General features: G+C 36.9%; 1 protein-coding gene across 1 annotated transcript; it reads left to right on the top strand.

The window, feature by feature from the left end:
* LOC126786753 (uncharacterized) lies at positions 1–15,955 on the top strand. Its single transcript, XM_050512675.1, is given in 24 exon segments — positions 1–130; positions 534–668; positions 670–756; positions 1,395–1,425; positions 1,542–1,726; positions 2,212–2,371; positions 2,768–2,864; positions 9,074–9,243; positions 10,078–10,244; positions 10,475–10,663; positions 10,891–10,980; positions 11,171–11,251; positions 11,641–11,784; positions 11,919–12,001; positions 12,423–12,561; positions 12,661–12,744; positions 12,913–13,074; positions 13,159–13,246; positions 13,871–13,948; positions 14,366–14,432; positions 14,532–14,631; positions 14,863–14,979; positions 15,066–15,122; positions 15,654–15,955. Coding segments are annotated over 24 exon segments (2,661 nt in total). The 5' UTR covers positions 1–16; the 3' UTR covers positions 15,690–15,955.
* The last annotated feature ends 217 nt before the right edge of the window (positions 15,956–16,172 follow it).

Here is a 16,172-nt window from a genome sequence, read left to right as displayed (position 1 = left end):
ACGGACGGTACTACCGATGATGGAGTTCAGACCTCGCAATTACGCTGCCGAGAAACAATCCCACGCGCTTCCTCGCTCACGCGCCGACTACCACCCTCTCTCCGCTTCACCGTCTCTACCTCATCTCCAGGTCAGTAACCTCAATTCTCGTAGTTTCATATAAAATCCAGTAGTTCATGATCAGAGATAGAAACTCCATTACTGATCTCGCTGTGCTCGATTGAGCCAGCTCATATGCTTCAGCTTCATATTAGGTTAGATACAATGCGGTGCGCTCAGTTTGGATTTTGTTCTGGATTCGTCTTATAGGTGTTTGATCATTCTAATTCTAAATTCTACTGATTATGATTCTTTTCTTTAATTTTTATCAATAAATGAAGTATTAATCTATGGACTGGACTCAAATTCAGTAGCTGCTCGTTTGATTAGTATGAATTTGTGCCATCTGATTCGTCGAAATGTTACTATTTTTTAGTTTTGATATTAAATTCCAGGCTATTCACAATGTGATATGTTTCGAATTCTCGATGTAGGTTGAGGGGGCTGATGATGGCGAAACGGACTATCTTGACCCGCTGAGGAGGTCAGATAACAATACAGCAGGTTCTATAGAGGATTTGGAAGGTGTTGAAGATGGTTTTGCTTTGGAAATGTCCGGTGAGGCGTCTGGTTGAAAATCCAGAGAAAGAGTGGGTTTCTTTTTAGAGGTCACTCATGCAGCGGTTTCCGGTCTCCAAAACGGTGTTGGCTTCTTCGGTAAGTGGCTAATTTTTCTCGGATGTTATGGATTGTATTTGGATTTTCAGAATGCGGTTTTGATTACTTCTTTGGTAAGCAGTTCATGTTTCTTATAAGTGTTATGGATTGTATTTGGATATCTGGAACATGGTTTTGATTGCTTGGTTCTAAGACCATGCAGTACCTTGCTGACGTAGCATATTCTTCTGAAATTTTGACATTCAATTATTGTATGTCTGTATGTCTTTTTAGTACGGATAGAGTTTGGTTTTCTACTTCCTAAATAAATTTGAATATATATAATCTCTATGCTTTCTCTCCCCTATGGGAAAGGGTTCTTTATTTAGGATTATTAAGGCGACTACATCAGACATAAGGGAGTATTCAGTATCTAACGGACGGGGAATGTTTTTTTCTTTCTTTTGGGTGTGTTTTCTGTTATTTAGCTGTTTAATTCTTTTGTCTGTGACCTCTTCAATTCTATGAATTTGTTCTCATTGTGAAAACGGATCCCTCCTCCTCCTTCCTTATCACTAGGATTTCATCGCACCGTTTCTAAACTCAATGATCATATTTAAAATTATGCCAGCTACTTAATATGTTCCTTACTGGGAACTGTAACTTTCTAACCTTTTTTATTTTCATAATAATTACAGATGACTGATGTGATGGTGAAAGGCCGGAGAAGTATGTCAGCCACCTTTTTTTTCTTCTGTTGTTGTTTAACTGGGCCTTATGTTTACAATTGTGTGTATCTTGACCAGCTTTAGCGATTGTTGTTTTCTAATGGTGCGATTGTGCAGCTTATGATAAATCATCAACAAATATGCATTTGGAGGAACTGGAAGACCCAGAAAAATTTGCAGAAGAGGGTGGCAAAGTCATCACAGGACAGGAATATGTTTCCCGGTTACATGAGCTCAAAACTGAAATAAACCACAGCTGGCATGCCGATGATCGTGTGACATCTCTGAAATTATCAATAAAAGTAATTTCATTACTTCTGCTGAAAAGTTGGTTTATAGTCTTACGTGGGTAACAGATCTGGTTTAAGAGAAGATTAAACAGCTGTGCTTTCTAAATATTGTTACATATTAAGTACATGTTAAACCATTGGTTGCCATTATCTTGATCATCATTAAAATGTTATTGTAACAAAAGGTTATACTCTAGCTTGAGGATTTAACTTAGGCATAACAAACTAGATTTTCTTTGGTCCACTCTTACGCTATGAGAATGGCAATTTATGAGTTTAAAAAGTCATTAGGTTAGATAACGTCTGGTAACAATCCATATCGTGTATAAAATCAGGGGAAACTCTAGAATTTTCCCAATTATTCTGCATAGAGTACAATATAAATTTTTTCTTTTTTTCTCTAGTAGTTTGGTTCTGTCTGCTAGTTTATCTGTGTTGTGCTGAAATTATGTTAGGATTATACGTCATCACATTCTCAAAGAAATTTTTGTTGGCAGGTAGCTAAGCTTTTGATGGATACATCTATTTTACAATGTTATCCTACACTTTTTGCTCTTGCTACGGATATTATGGATATGCTTGGGGATATGGTATGGGAACGCATCAAGTTGAAAGCTGAACTAGCTGAAGATAGAATCAGACTCTGCTTCTTACCAGGTACTGCTGTTACATTGCTCTTTCCTTGTCAGGCTTTTTCCCTTGTAGAAATGCAGTTGAACTCTTTCAGCTTAAAACTATTAATAGCACTTGTCAGTTGCTAAATAATCATCTGCTCATTTGAATCCAGTTCTTTCAAATGCTAGTTTGGTCATTTTACCCAAAAAGAAAAGAGATGGATTAAGCAATTTTATTGAAAAGAAGGAAGCAAATGAAATTTCATGCCCTTTGATAATAATCAGTTTTATGATACATCTTTCTTTCCATTATGAGTTCTTACTTTTCTCTACTTTCTGATCAAACATTATCTAATTTAAATAGGTGTGGTGATTATTGGACTCATTACATTCAATCAGTTTGACATTTTTCATTCTATTTTAATTGTATGAATTGCAGAAAACTTCACAGCGAGTGATATTTGCTCCGATGCTAAAGAAACTTGCAATAATTGGTTCAGCAAAATTGGTGCAATCCAAGAGCTTCTTCCACGTATGTGAGTTCTCTGATCATTAATTCTTTAGTATTATTTTATCTCCTTATCTTCTTTCTTATAACTTACACATGAAGAGCATGTTGATTGGAATTAATTCCTCATTTTTAGTGGTTATACATAATAATTTTGTAATTATTTCCTCATTGTTAATGGTTAAATAAGACTATTTATGTGGTCCTTTACTTGTATGTTCTATTTGGGAGAGTTGTTTTTCTCCTTACAATCCTCTCCCCTCTCTCTCTCTCTCTCTCTCTCTCTATATATATATATATATATATATATATACATTCCATATCCAGAGTGAAGTTCCAATTTAGGCACACTTTTGGTCAAATTTTTTCACCATAAGCGATTCAATATTTAGGTATGCTATTCAAGATCATATATACAAAATTTCATCTAATTCGGACATCGTTAAGGTATTGAAATTAGATTGAATCAATGAATGAATTAAAATTGTTCAACGTGAACCGTTCGTGTAAATCTCAATTTTGAAAGCTCAAACCATTGTCAAATTAGATGAAACTTTGTAGAGATGATCTTGAATAACATACCTAAATATTGAATCGCTTATGGTGAAAAAATTTGACCGAAAAGTGTGCCAAAATTGAAACTTCACTCTGGATATGGACTATATATATATGGTTATTCAGGTGCGGACGTCCCGATTTCGGCGACGATAGACTGCAACGGTGGGACCAGTACAACTGTACTACCCACCTTCCGGCGATCCCGTTTGTGCCGGTCGGAGCTCTATTGGCGACACACGGCGGCCGGAATCTGCAAAAATTAAGTTTATGGGCAGATTCCAGCGATTTCGCGATTCCGGTCGCCATGGGTCGCTGATGGAGCTCTGACCGGCACAGACAGGACCGCCGAGAGATGGGGAGTGCGTTGTCGTGGGCCGTCCCGCCATTGCGGCCTGCTATTGTCGGAATCGGCGAATCTGTACCTTACGTAAAGTACGGACGTCCACACCTGAAAATTCTTTTATATATATATATATATATATATGGCTTCTCAACTGCGGACGTTCGCACCGCCCGCATGGTGCGGATTCGGCGATGCCAGCACAGAAGGTGGCGGCCGCACTCCCCCCCTCCCGGCGTTCATGTCTGTGCCGGCCGAAGCTGCAGTGTCGGCCCACGGCGGCCAGAATCTCGAAATTTCAAGTTTTTTTATCATATTTATATATGTATGTGAAGAAGGTAACACAAGGAAATAGTTTGAATATGAATGATATATTGAACTGCTAGTTTTTACATCTGAATTATGTTTGTAGCTACAATGGAAACAACTATATATAGACTAGTAAAGCAAACAACACTAAGAAAAGAAACTACACTAAGTAAGCACTAGCTAAGAAAAGATAGCACTAACAATAGCACTAAGAAAAGAAGCTGCTGCACTAAGTAAGCACGAAGAAAAGATAGCACTAACAATAACACTAACAATAGCACTAAGTAGACAGCACTAACAATACTCCCCTCAAGCTGGATCGAGAGAATCTTTCGAACCAAGCTTGAACAATAGACGATGGAACTGAGCAGTAGGCAACACTTTGGTGAACACATCGGCTAGTTGATCAGAAGAACGCACAAACGAAGTGGTCAGAATTTTGTTTTGGACTTAATTTCGAATGAAATGACAATCCACTTCGATATGCTTGGTACGTTCGTGAAAGACAGGGTTCGCAGCTATGTGCATTGCTGCTTGATTGTCACAGTGTAAAGTGATAGGATTCTTGCACTTGACACCAAGATCTTGAAGAAGAGCCTTCAGCCATATCAATTCACATGCAGTAGAGGTCATTGCCCTATACTCAGCTTCTGCACTTGATCTTGCCACCACTGACTGTTTTTTACTCTTCCATGTGATTAAGTTTCCACCTACAAATGTGCAAAAACCAGTCGTAGACTTTCGATCAAGGGTGTTGCCTGCCCAATCAGAGTCAGAAAAACCTTCCAAGACAAAATGACCATTATTTTTCATAAACACTCCCTTAGTCACTGTGCCCTTGAGATACCTTAGAATTCGTTTGACCAAATGCATGTGTGTAGATGTAGGAGCATGCATGAACTGACTCACCAAGCTAACAACATATGAAATATCTGGTCGTGTAATTGTGAGGTATATGAGTTTACCAACCAATATTTGATATTCTGAGATGTGAGGGAGAGGATCACCTGATGCTTCAATATCAAATTTGCTTGGAAGAGGGGTAGGAGTTGAACTGCTAGCCTTCATGTTAGCTTCTTCCAGTAGCTCAACAATATATTTCCTTTGATTGAGAAACAAGCCAAAGGGTGATTGATCCATTTCAATTCCTAAAAAGTACCTCAGTGCACCAAGATCTTTAATGGCAAACTTGGTATGCAAGGTACCTTTAAGAGACTGAATTTCTTCATTACTGTCACCAGTGATAATTAAATCATCTACATAGACGAGAACAATGAGTCTTCCAAAAGTACCAGTTCTGACAAACATAGATGAATCAGCCATGCTCATTTTAAAACCACATTCAAGAAGCACAGAGCTGAGCTTAGAATACCAAGCTCTTGGGGATTGTTTAAGACCATATATAGCCTTATGCAATTTGCACACAACCCCAGCTTCATTTGCTTGATGATGCCCTGGAGGCAGGCGCATATACACATCTTCTTCTAACTCTCCATGCAAAAATGCATTCTTAACATCCATTTGAAATAAGGACCAACCAGAATTGACAGCCACAGATAACAATACACGAACATTGTTCATTTTAGCAACTGGTGCAAATGTTTCCTTATAATCAACTCCAAACGTTTGAGTAAAACCACGAGCTACTAACCTTGCCTTGTGTCTCTCAATTCTGTCATCTGAATGAAACTTGATTTTGTAGATCCATCTGGCTCCAACTACCTTGTGGCCTTTTGGCAATTGAACAATGCTCCAAGTATTATTTTCATGGAGTGCTCGAAGTTCATCTTGCATAGCCTTTCTCCACACTGGTGACTAATTGACTTATTCAAATGATCTAGGCTCAGTGGTGTCACACAACTTGTTAAGAAAAACTGAATGGTGAGCTGACACATTATTTAGAGTAGCAATATTACCAAGAGTATGTAGAGAAGTGGGAGTTTCAAAACCAAATATTTGGTTTCCTAGTTCGACTAGGATACCTTCTTTCTGGTGGATCTGCCACATTGTCGACGTCAGGCTCAGTGACTGCAACTGGATCAGGTTCAACATCTTCAGGTTGATTAACTACAACATCCTCGATGACCTCATCAACATCATGAACAGCTTAAGAGGGTTGATCAATGCAGTGATCATCATTTGGAGCTACAGTGTGAGGGACATGAACCTCACTAGGTATAACTGGCTGAGGAGCTGCAGATTCAAATAGCTCCCCCTGAAGATCATTATCTTTAGCTTGAAAGAATGGTTGTGTTTCATCAAATCTCACATCTCTGGAGACAAACAACTTCCTTGATTGAGAATCATAACACTTGTATCCCTTCTGTGATGAGGAGTAGCTAAGAAAAACACACTTGATGGCTTTTGGATCTAGTTTGTCTTGATTCTTGGCATGAGTGTGAACATAACACACACAACCAAAGACTTTGAGATGATCAATGTTTATTTTTCTTCCTTTGAGAACCTCAAATGGTGATTGGAAGTTAAGAACTCGACTAGAAAGTCGATTAATGAGATATGCAGCTGTGTGAATTGCTTGAGACTAGTATTTCTTAGGAACATGAGCATGAAGCATAAGAGCTCTAGTCTTCTCCAACAAATCTCGATTTTTTCTTTCTGAAAGACCATTTTGTTGAGGTGTACGTACACAACTTGTTTGATGGAGAATGCCTTGTGAACTTAAGTAATTTTGCATGACTTTGGATGTGTATTCAGTCCCATTGTCGGATCTTAATATGCAAATATTTGAAGAAAAATGAGTTTTGACCAGATTATGAAAGTCTTGGAAAGATTGAAACACTTCACTCTTTGATTTTAGGAGATACAACAACGTAGTTCTTGTAAAATCATCGATAAAAGTTATATAAAATCGATAGCTATCAAAAGACTCTACCCTTGCAGGTCCCCAAACATCCGTGTGAACTAACTCAAAAGCTCGAGATGTTTTTGAACTAGAACTAGGAAAAGGCAATCTGGTAGATTTGGACTTATGACAAGTCTCACATTCATGAGTGATTTTATAAGAATTAGGAAACAGAAATGACATGACATTTGATGAAGGGTGAGCTAATCTCATGTGCCACAGATTTGGAAGAGGAATGAGGCTTGTATCTGCAGCAAGACTTTGATGAAAACTTGAAGAAGCTGAAATGTAGTAAAGGCCATTTAGGAAAAACCCTTCACCAATCTTCTGTTTTGAAATACGATCCTGAAATACAACACTATTAGTTGAGAAAAAAACATAACAATCAAGAGCATGAGTGATTTTTCCAACTGAGAGTAGTTTGAATGGGAATGAGGGAACAATCATGACATATGAGTACTTATGATTAGAGAAAAGCTTAAGTCTACTATTTCCTAAGATTAGAACTTTCTTTCCATTTGCAATTGACACATGTGATGGCGATTTGAAAGTGTGAAAATCTTCTAAATGGGATGCATCATTAGACATATGATATGATGCGCCAGAATCCACAATCCAAAAGTCATTATTCTTGCACAAATCTAAGGCAGTGGAAATTGCACAAATGATACCTGGAATCTCCTCTTGCCCTGCAATATTTGAATCAGCAAGATAGCCTGCAAACTTGCCAAGCATGGCAGTAGCCCCCTCACTGTCACAGTTGCCTTGTCTCTGTTGAATAAAAGCTGCAAACTCATTGATGAGATTGATGGGATTTGTAGTGAAGTTGTTGAGATCTTGTGAGTTAGAAGAGCTGCAACTTGCTTGATTAGCCTTAGGAGTATAGACAGGTCTAAACTGTCCCCTCGAGCTTTCATGAAACTTGTTCTTCAACTCAGGATGAAGAATCCAGCAAGTTTCCTTCACATGACCTACTTCAGTCCTTCCAATCTTTTCAGTGTGTGCATTTCAGATCTGGGCGTCTGTCTCGATATGGTCTGTTGTTGCTAGCAAAAGCTCTAGCATCAGCAGCCCTCTCATCTCTTTCAACAACAGCAACTTCAGCATTTTTCATCACTTTCCTTCTTGTCTCTTCTCTTTGAATGGTGGTTCTCACATTGAGAAGAGTAGGCAGCTCTGGTGACATGAGAAGATGACTCTTGATATCCTCATATTCAGCTCCAAGGCTAGCAAGAAGCTCAAATATTTTATCTTCCTCTTGTCTCTTCAAAAGTATAGCTCTCTCAGTGGTAAAGGGCCTGTAGATCTCGAGCTCATTCCATTTTGCAGTTAATTTGCCAAGATGTTCAGTGAAGGTTAGATTACCTTGTCGAAGATCAGCCAGCTCCCTCTTGATTTGGAACACTGTAGCACTGTTGTTTAGATCTCCATACATGCCCTTGATTGCATTCCACATGTCAAGAGCACTTTTTGAGTATTGAAAGATTGATTGCAGCCTTGGTTCCATGGAGTTATTGATCCATGACCTGACCAGTTGATCTTGAGAAAGCCAAGCATCATACTCAGCATCGGAAGTAATGGGCTTCTTTGCTTCCTCGTTAATGTAATTTGTCTTCTGCCTTCCTCCTATAGCCAAAGTCATGACATTGGCCCATTGAATGTAATTGAACTCATTGAGCAAGGTGGAGCTGAGACGAGATGATGTGTTGGAGTCAATGACATCTTTGGAATCAGATGAAGAGTTTCCTACAAGCTTATCCCCTCCGGCCATGATGAAATGATAATGAAGATGAAATGAAAATCAGAAACAGCAGCAGGTCCTATGAGGATCACTGCTCTGATACCATGAAGAATGTAACACAAGGAAATAGTTTGAATATGAATGATGTATTGAACTGCTAGTTTTTACAACTGAATTATGTTTGTAGCTACAATGGAAACAACTATATATAGACTAGTAAAGCAAACAGCACTAAGAAAAGAAACTACACTAAGTAAGCACTAGCTAAGAAAAGATAGCACTAACAATAGCACTAACAAAAGAAGCTGCTGCACTAAGTAAGCACTAAGAAAAGATAGCACTAACAATAACACTAACAATAGCACTAAGTAGACAACACTAACAATAGTATGTTATTCTTTGGCTGTTAATTTGATTCTCTTCCAGTTATTTGGAGCTAGCACTATTGCCCTGTTGGCATTTCTTGCATGATCGACCTCTAGGCTGTCTCCAACGCTTGGTAATGATGATAAGAGGGTTAGCAGATCCATTGGCATCTGCCTACTGTTGCTTGTATATGGCCCACTGTCTTAGAAAGTTGCACTCCCATGATATAGGTAATCATTTCTTCGACTGCATTTTAAGCACATCCATCCGTTAAACAACTTTGAGAGTTCATAGATGCTGTTATACTAATGGTTGTGAATTTGTTGCAAAACTGAGTAATTCGCTGGTACTTGGTGATGGATTGTTGAGTAGGTCATTGATTCAATTTCAAGAAAGAAAAGAGAAACTGATAGGAGATATATAATTTGGGTGAAATTATGAGGATGGACAGAGTTCCTTGAGACCTGCTTTCTCAGTTGCCCTAAGTGGTAGATTTATGAACGAGTTTGATGGATTTAGCAATTTGCACTTAAAGATATGCACATATATGAAAACAGGGCTGATCTCATCAGGGATTGTGGCTTTGAATTTCTTGTTGTCTTCCATGCCAATGCCCAGTAGTGACTATACTGTAGATTGAGCAGGTAGATTATACTCAGTGAAGGTCTAATGATTGTATGATGCAATCGAAAGTGTGGAGTGCTAAACTGAATCAATTTTTGAGTCATACTAACTTCTCAAGAAGTAAATAGATTAGTATGTTTTCCACTTTCTAATTGATTTTATGATGTAGCTTTTGGCAGAGGACTCGATATGCCTCTGCATAGTCTTTTTTTTTTCAACTCTTTTTTCCTTATTTCTCTTAATTTCGCAAACCATTATTTCCTCTGTTAGTTTCATGATGTATCTTTTACTTTGGCACTTGTCTTTCTGTAATAAGGTTTATTGACAGGTAATTTTGGACTGGTTTCTGGATTTCTAAATGAGCTCCAACTCAAGTTGATATTATGCCGACACGTATACTTGCAGATAGCTATGCAACTCATCTTTCCAAATTGCTACAGGATGTCTGCTCAGCTGTGTTAATGACTTCAAAATTCTGTTGCTGCGGGTGAAATCGGCAAAGGAAGCAGTTCACGGGAACTTGACTGATAACAAAAGATTGCTTATCAGTCTGATGGAACCAACCATTGATTATATCATGAAATGCATATTTAAAAACGTTTCTGAGGTAGGTTCTGTATATTAAACAGAAACAACTTTAAGAGGATTATTACTTTGGTTAATGAAGTAGTTATAAGTTTACTATACACAGTACCATTTGAACTTTGTTGATTCTTTTTTACCTTCATTTATTAATGGTCTCAAGGAATGTAGTTCAACTATTAAATAAGGAAGGTTTGACATGAATTCTAGCCTTAAAGTATGATGGTTTATTGATACTTTTTAATCTGTTGATAGAGACAAGTAAATGATGTGTTACTGGAACTTGGGCTGGCAACTAATCAAGTGGAGCTGCGTGGAAGGTTCCCATGCCCCTCACTTATCCTCCATCATCTGGTCAAGCAACTTCCATTCCAAGTAGTTTGCTCACATGTTATGGAGATCCTTCAACTCATTGAGTCCAGCAATGATGATTCCTATGATCAGGTACCATTCGGTGATGCTGGTGAGAGTCATAACACATAATCATTGTTATGTCGAAGAGCATAAATATATGCAGCCATTTCTTCCTTATGGGTTGGTTTAATCTATGTTAGGTCCAATTTAGGGGGTAATCTTGGTGTGAGCCTGTGAGGTCTGTTTTCATCAATGAAAAATAGTCTATGCTGCACATTGACAGTTCTTGACCTCTTCATTTCTTTTCGGTGAGGAAGTGCTTGAATTACAGGTTACTTGGATTTAGGCTGTGTGAAAGTAAATATGAAACGGGCACTGTCAATGCTGTGGTGGACAAAGTCCTTCAGGTACAGAGAGACCTACCTATTTTGTTGATTAGCTTTTATTTTCCAGTACTTATTTGTTCTTCATTCTTTAATTGAAGAAAAATTCAGAAAACATTCCTAGTGATTTATTTCCAAGGAACTGATTGAGAATTTCGTTTCGGAAGATAATTCTTCTTCTTCTTCTCTGTTTTAAAAAATAATAATAATTCAGATAATTACTCAATATGGAGGCCTTGATGAGTACTTGAAGGTTGTGGATGCTTATGTGGATATTTTCCTTCAAAATCATATGGTGCGTTTTGCTAAGATTTCATATTGTTATTAGGGGAAAAAGGTCTTGGTGATTGTGAGTTTGGACACCATTCTTGTTGGCTTGGCTCATTTAATGTTTCTAGTTTGTTCTTCATTGAGTTTTATTTTATTGTCTGTATTAAATAAGAGGGCAACGCTTGTTGCTATTTTTTAATTTCTGGTGAGATGTCCTACCTCATATCAGCTGAGTTAAGTTATGATATATTCTGGATGTTTGAGGGACTTTTCTTCAACAGTTACTTCTATTAACTGTAATAAGTGATCTTCATAATTTCACAGTGAATACATGTAAGCAAGCTTATGAACAATTATTTGCATCTGCTTGCTATTTCTATTATTTCTTTCTCCGGATCTGATTATTTATGTCAGGTTGACCACCTGATATCCATTTTGGAAGGTATCTCAAACTGAGCATGCAGTCAAGGGATTGCTGAAGATGAACTGGCAACCTTTCAGTCCATCCTGGTGAAGCATCTTTCTTATTACAAGGATTTAGAAGACATAATTGCTATGGTGGGTTTCTCCCCATACTTCTTGATTACTGTATTCTCTCTTCTACTATTTGTCCTATGATTATGGTTCTGTAGTCTTATGAACATTAGAATCTTAGTTTACTAAGGAAATTGATTATATTTGTCTCATTGTAGACCCCTTTTCTGAAGATCTTGGATTTAATGTATGGAAGTTCACAGAGCATCATCAATATGCAGATCCTTGACATAGGGATAAGGTACCTTTATGGTCTTTTCATTCATTCTCCACTTTTTATTGCTAAGATCTTGGTGTATCTTGCCTATTTGAAATATCAATATTTGCAAGTCCCAACTTGACAACATTGGGAACTATTTGCCCTTAGTGAACACTTTCATCAATTTTATGACTTTCGCATACCTAGACTTATGCTTTAATTTATAATCTTGTTTCCAATAAATTTGGAGGAATGTGCAATCTATAAGTGGTTTACAATGAAGACTCATGATCTCATTTATCACACTGAAACAATTGAAAATGGGAAGATCTTTCTAAGTTCCTCCTCACTTTCGAGAACCTGTGATTTATTTTTCTTTTTGTTGTAGCTAAATGCTTAATGGGTGAATTTTTCGTTCCTTTTCCTGAGAGTATTTAAACATTGGGTTGCTCTACTTTGGCAGGAATGGTTGGTTACGTGATCCGACAATTATACAATTTCTTTTTGAAATTTCTCAGGCTCTACATGATGATGAAATATATGCAAATGTAAAAGATGATTCTAACCAACCAGCACGATTAATTTCTTCTTTTGTCTCACTGGTAAGTAATTTGGATTACATAATTTCATAATGCAAATCTTTTTCCTTGTGATTGCGATGCATTCGATTGTTTGACATTTTTTTGGCTTTTCATTGTTAGGTTGATTATGGGGAAGAGATGGAAAGTCATTTGACCTTCTTAATTGAATGCCGTGCAGCTTTTGGTAGCATACATTGGCTTAAGGTTTACATCATTTAAATATTGTTGTTAATACCTTTAAGGCGATATTTACAATCCATTCGGTATCAATTGCAAAGGGACCTTGCTCAGTAAAAGAGTATTGTTTCAACAGAAGAATGCCCTGTATTATGTATTCCTTTATGTTAATTCAGCACTTCAATTTGCTTTCAGGAAACTCTTGTTCGCTCGAGTAATTGTTTAGCAATTAAGGCTTTGAAAGATGGGAACAGACATATCAGTTTTATTAAATCATGTGTAGCGTTTTCTGAAGTCACATTACCTTCTATTTCATCTCAGACTAAGCAGTTAAATCTGTATTTGGAGACTGCTGAGGTTTTTTTTTTTCTTCTGTTGACACAAAGATGTTTCATATCAAATAAATCATATACTTTACTCATTCTTGTATAACTATATCAGGTAGCCTTGCTTGCTGGTCTAGTTTCTCATTCTGATGGACTAATTGACTCAGCAATGAACTCTTTGCAAATTTTGGAAGCGATTGATGGTAAGTGTATCTTGCTTTCAAGTGAAACTCTCATGTCATATATAATTTGTCATCATCAGAATCAACCTTCTGTTTACGTATTGTGAATGGAACCTGAAAAAAACAAGGGTTATCTTCTTCCCTGGGGATCTACAGATAGCACGAACCTTCCAGTATACTTTTCTCAAAGGATTTGAGGTGCTAGGACGTCTTTCATCAAACCTCATTCTGACTGAGTTGATGATATTTTGCAATCAAAAACTAATCAGAGCATAGATTAAAAGAAACATTAGTACATCATTGCATATAGTGTGATATCTCATAACTTATTAACACACACTCGCACATATTAATATAACTAATCAGCTTCATTTCTCAAACTGGAGCTGTCGTTATCCATTCATATTATGGCTATAATTTATTAGGACTCTTGTTCCTTTGCTCCAGACAACCATTTGATAAAAATTCTTGCCTTTCATAAATAAGAGTGCTACTGCATATGTATACTATGCTGCTGATTTGTGATTTCATCATCTGCTAAGGGGTTGTGATATTGATTGGGTGCTAATCATAGACATGCAAAGACAAGTCGTTATACATTGGTGTTGTAACATTTGAACTAAAATTATATTGCTGTCTGTATAGGACCCAGAACTCCAATTGATGCTGATGGAATACTCTCCTCAATTCAAAAGTTGCTCAGCCTCTTGGTTATGGTTCCAGGTTGTTACATGATATTTTTAATTCATCATGTTTGTAGTCTGTGTATTAATATCAACATGGAACTCAAATTTCATCTTTATTTTAACATACCCTTGTTAATCGTCCAAACAATCTGCTTTATCTTTTTAATTATTAATACAGACTACGTTTTTTTTGTGTATTGGACAGTCTTCTGAGACAAGGCATTTAAAGTAAAACCTATTATGCTTCTCTAGAAATGATATAATATGTGGAAAACATGGACAGATAATACTGGAAGCTACACTATAATCCAATATAAGTTTGGTTCTTGTAATATATATATATATATATATATATATATATCAAAACATCTTTGACAAAAACAAACATGCTTACGAGGTCATCTTTTGTTCTGTTTGTCATTTATTTTGTTTAATGTGTCTTTCCCATGTGTAGGTAACCCGGAGTTTGGAGTTACTTTCTACCCAAAGAACTTGGTTTTGCTTGTGAATTCCCAGCCATGGTGAGCACTTTCACAACATACTTCATGTTGGAACCTGCGTGTATGCATTTTTGAAATGGATGTAAATTTATTTATTCTTTGGATGTTTCAATAATATAGGGTGACATCAAGGATGAGAGTGAAGATTTTTTGTGCAGTTGTTTCTCTGTTAGCGGTACTATCTCAACAAGATTTGCCTTATCATGCGGATAAGGGAAAGGTACATAGTTTACACCTTAGAACATGTTCAGAGGTTTCAAAAGTATTTAGAGTCTTAAGGGAAAAAAATAAAAAAATACTCTAAAAATCCAAGAATGCCTTATAAGTTTGGAAAAGCAACACTGCAAGTGCTTTCTTTCAGAAAACTATTTTGTTTGAAGTTTCAAAATCTTTTTGCTTTTTGTTTTTTGAGGAAACATAGAAACAATATTAACATTTGTTATTTCTTCAGCATCTAGGAAACGACAAACTGTTCTTTGGTCATTTGTCGTATGTAAGTGAGCTTGCCTTGATGTGCAAGTTTGTCCTTCAGAGCCTGGTTGATACTATTGAACAAGAACCTTCCAAGGTAACGACTTTCAATAATTTGGGTCTCATCTTTTCCCAATCGTATGGGTGGTACTGATCTATGACATTTCATTGAGTAATACTTAGGCTGCTCGTGGAAGTATGGCGCTTGAAGCTTGCAACTGCATTGCATCATCCTTAATTGTAAGTTCTCAAATTTTATGTCATCTAAAATTTACAAGTGGAGGTTGATATTTTCCTGTCATAAATTCCAAATTTCTTACTTGTTAGTTGTTACACATACCCTGGCACTGCTGAAAGCTGAAAATTTATCCCCAGTGAATATTCTTAGATGAACTGTGCTATTCAAATTAATTTATATTTGTAGTCATACCATAGGACATAGGGCTGTCATAGCTGCCTAGAGTTGTGCTCCAAGGGTCTTCAAACACATGACTCGTGGGCTTTAATTGTTATTTATAACTTATAGTTTCCAAAATCGACACCAACTTGTCTGGAGGTATGTTGACTGCTTGTTTTAAATTTTTTGGAGGACTAGAATTGTGTGCCTTTTCCGGGGATGAGATGCTGTGGCAAACATTCTAGGTCATTTCCTCTCAAGCAAAATAAAACAAACTTGAGCCAATTATATCTTCTGCTTCTTTAGTTACCAAAAACAAAATTCTCTTACATTCGTCATCTTAATTACTTGCATATCTGTTGTTTATTTGGCAGCCATGTCAGGAATATCGTCAATTTGCTCAAATCTGATAGAAACCGGGAAGTCTTGTATGGGAACCAGTCACCCGTACCTGCTATCAACAATCAAATTTATGGATCGTTTACCCCATTCATCTGTAGCATTGTGATAACATGTGAATATGTTCAATTTGTTTTGGATTACAAATGGCTTAGGGAATATTTACTTTATTTCATTAGGTAGTGTATAGGTTAGTTACATTGCAGGAACACAGTATAGTTTGATTTGGAACCACAGAATTTTCTGTTTTCGCCCTCTTTATACACGAGTTTCCTACGCTGCTAACATGGCTATGGACACAAATTGGTTTTCCAATATGAGCTTGTGATACATACCATTTACAGTTTGTGCTTGTGGTACATCATTTACATTTATGTTTGAAGGTTATATAAGTATAGATTTGTTGTGTCAACTAATATTCTTTTGCTCAAATAAACGATACTGTCATCCCTTTTGTTACAAGAATGGGGAACCTCAGGCATCCCAGACCATGT

The sequence above is a fragment of the Argentina anserina genome, chromosome 3 (genome assembly GCF_933775445.1).
Source record: "Argentina anserina chromosome 3, drPotAnse1.1, whole genome shotgun sequence".
NCBI lineage: Eukaryota > Viridiplantae > Streptophyta > Magnoliopsida > Rosales > Rosaceae > Argentina > Argentina anserina.
This window is presented reverse-complemented; position numbering and strand designations above follow the sequence as displayed.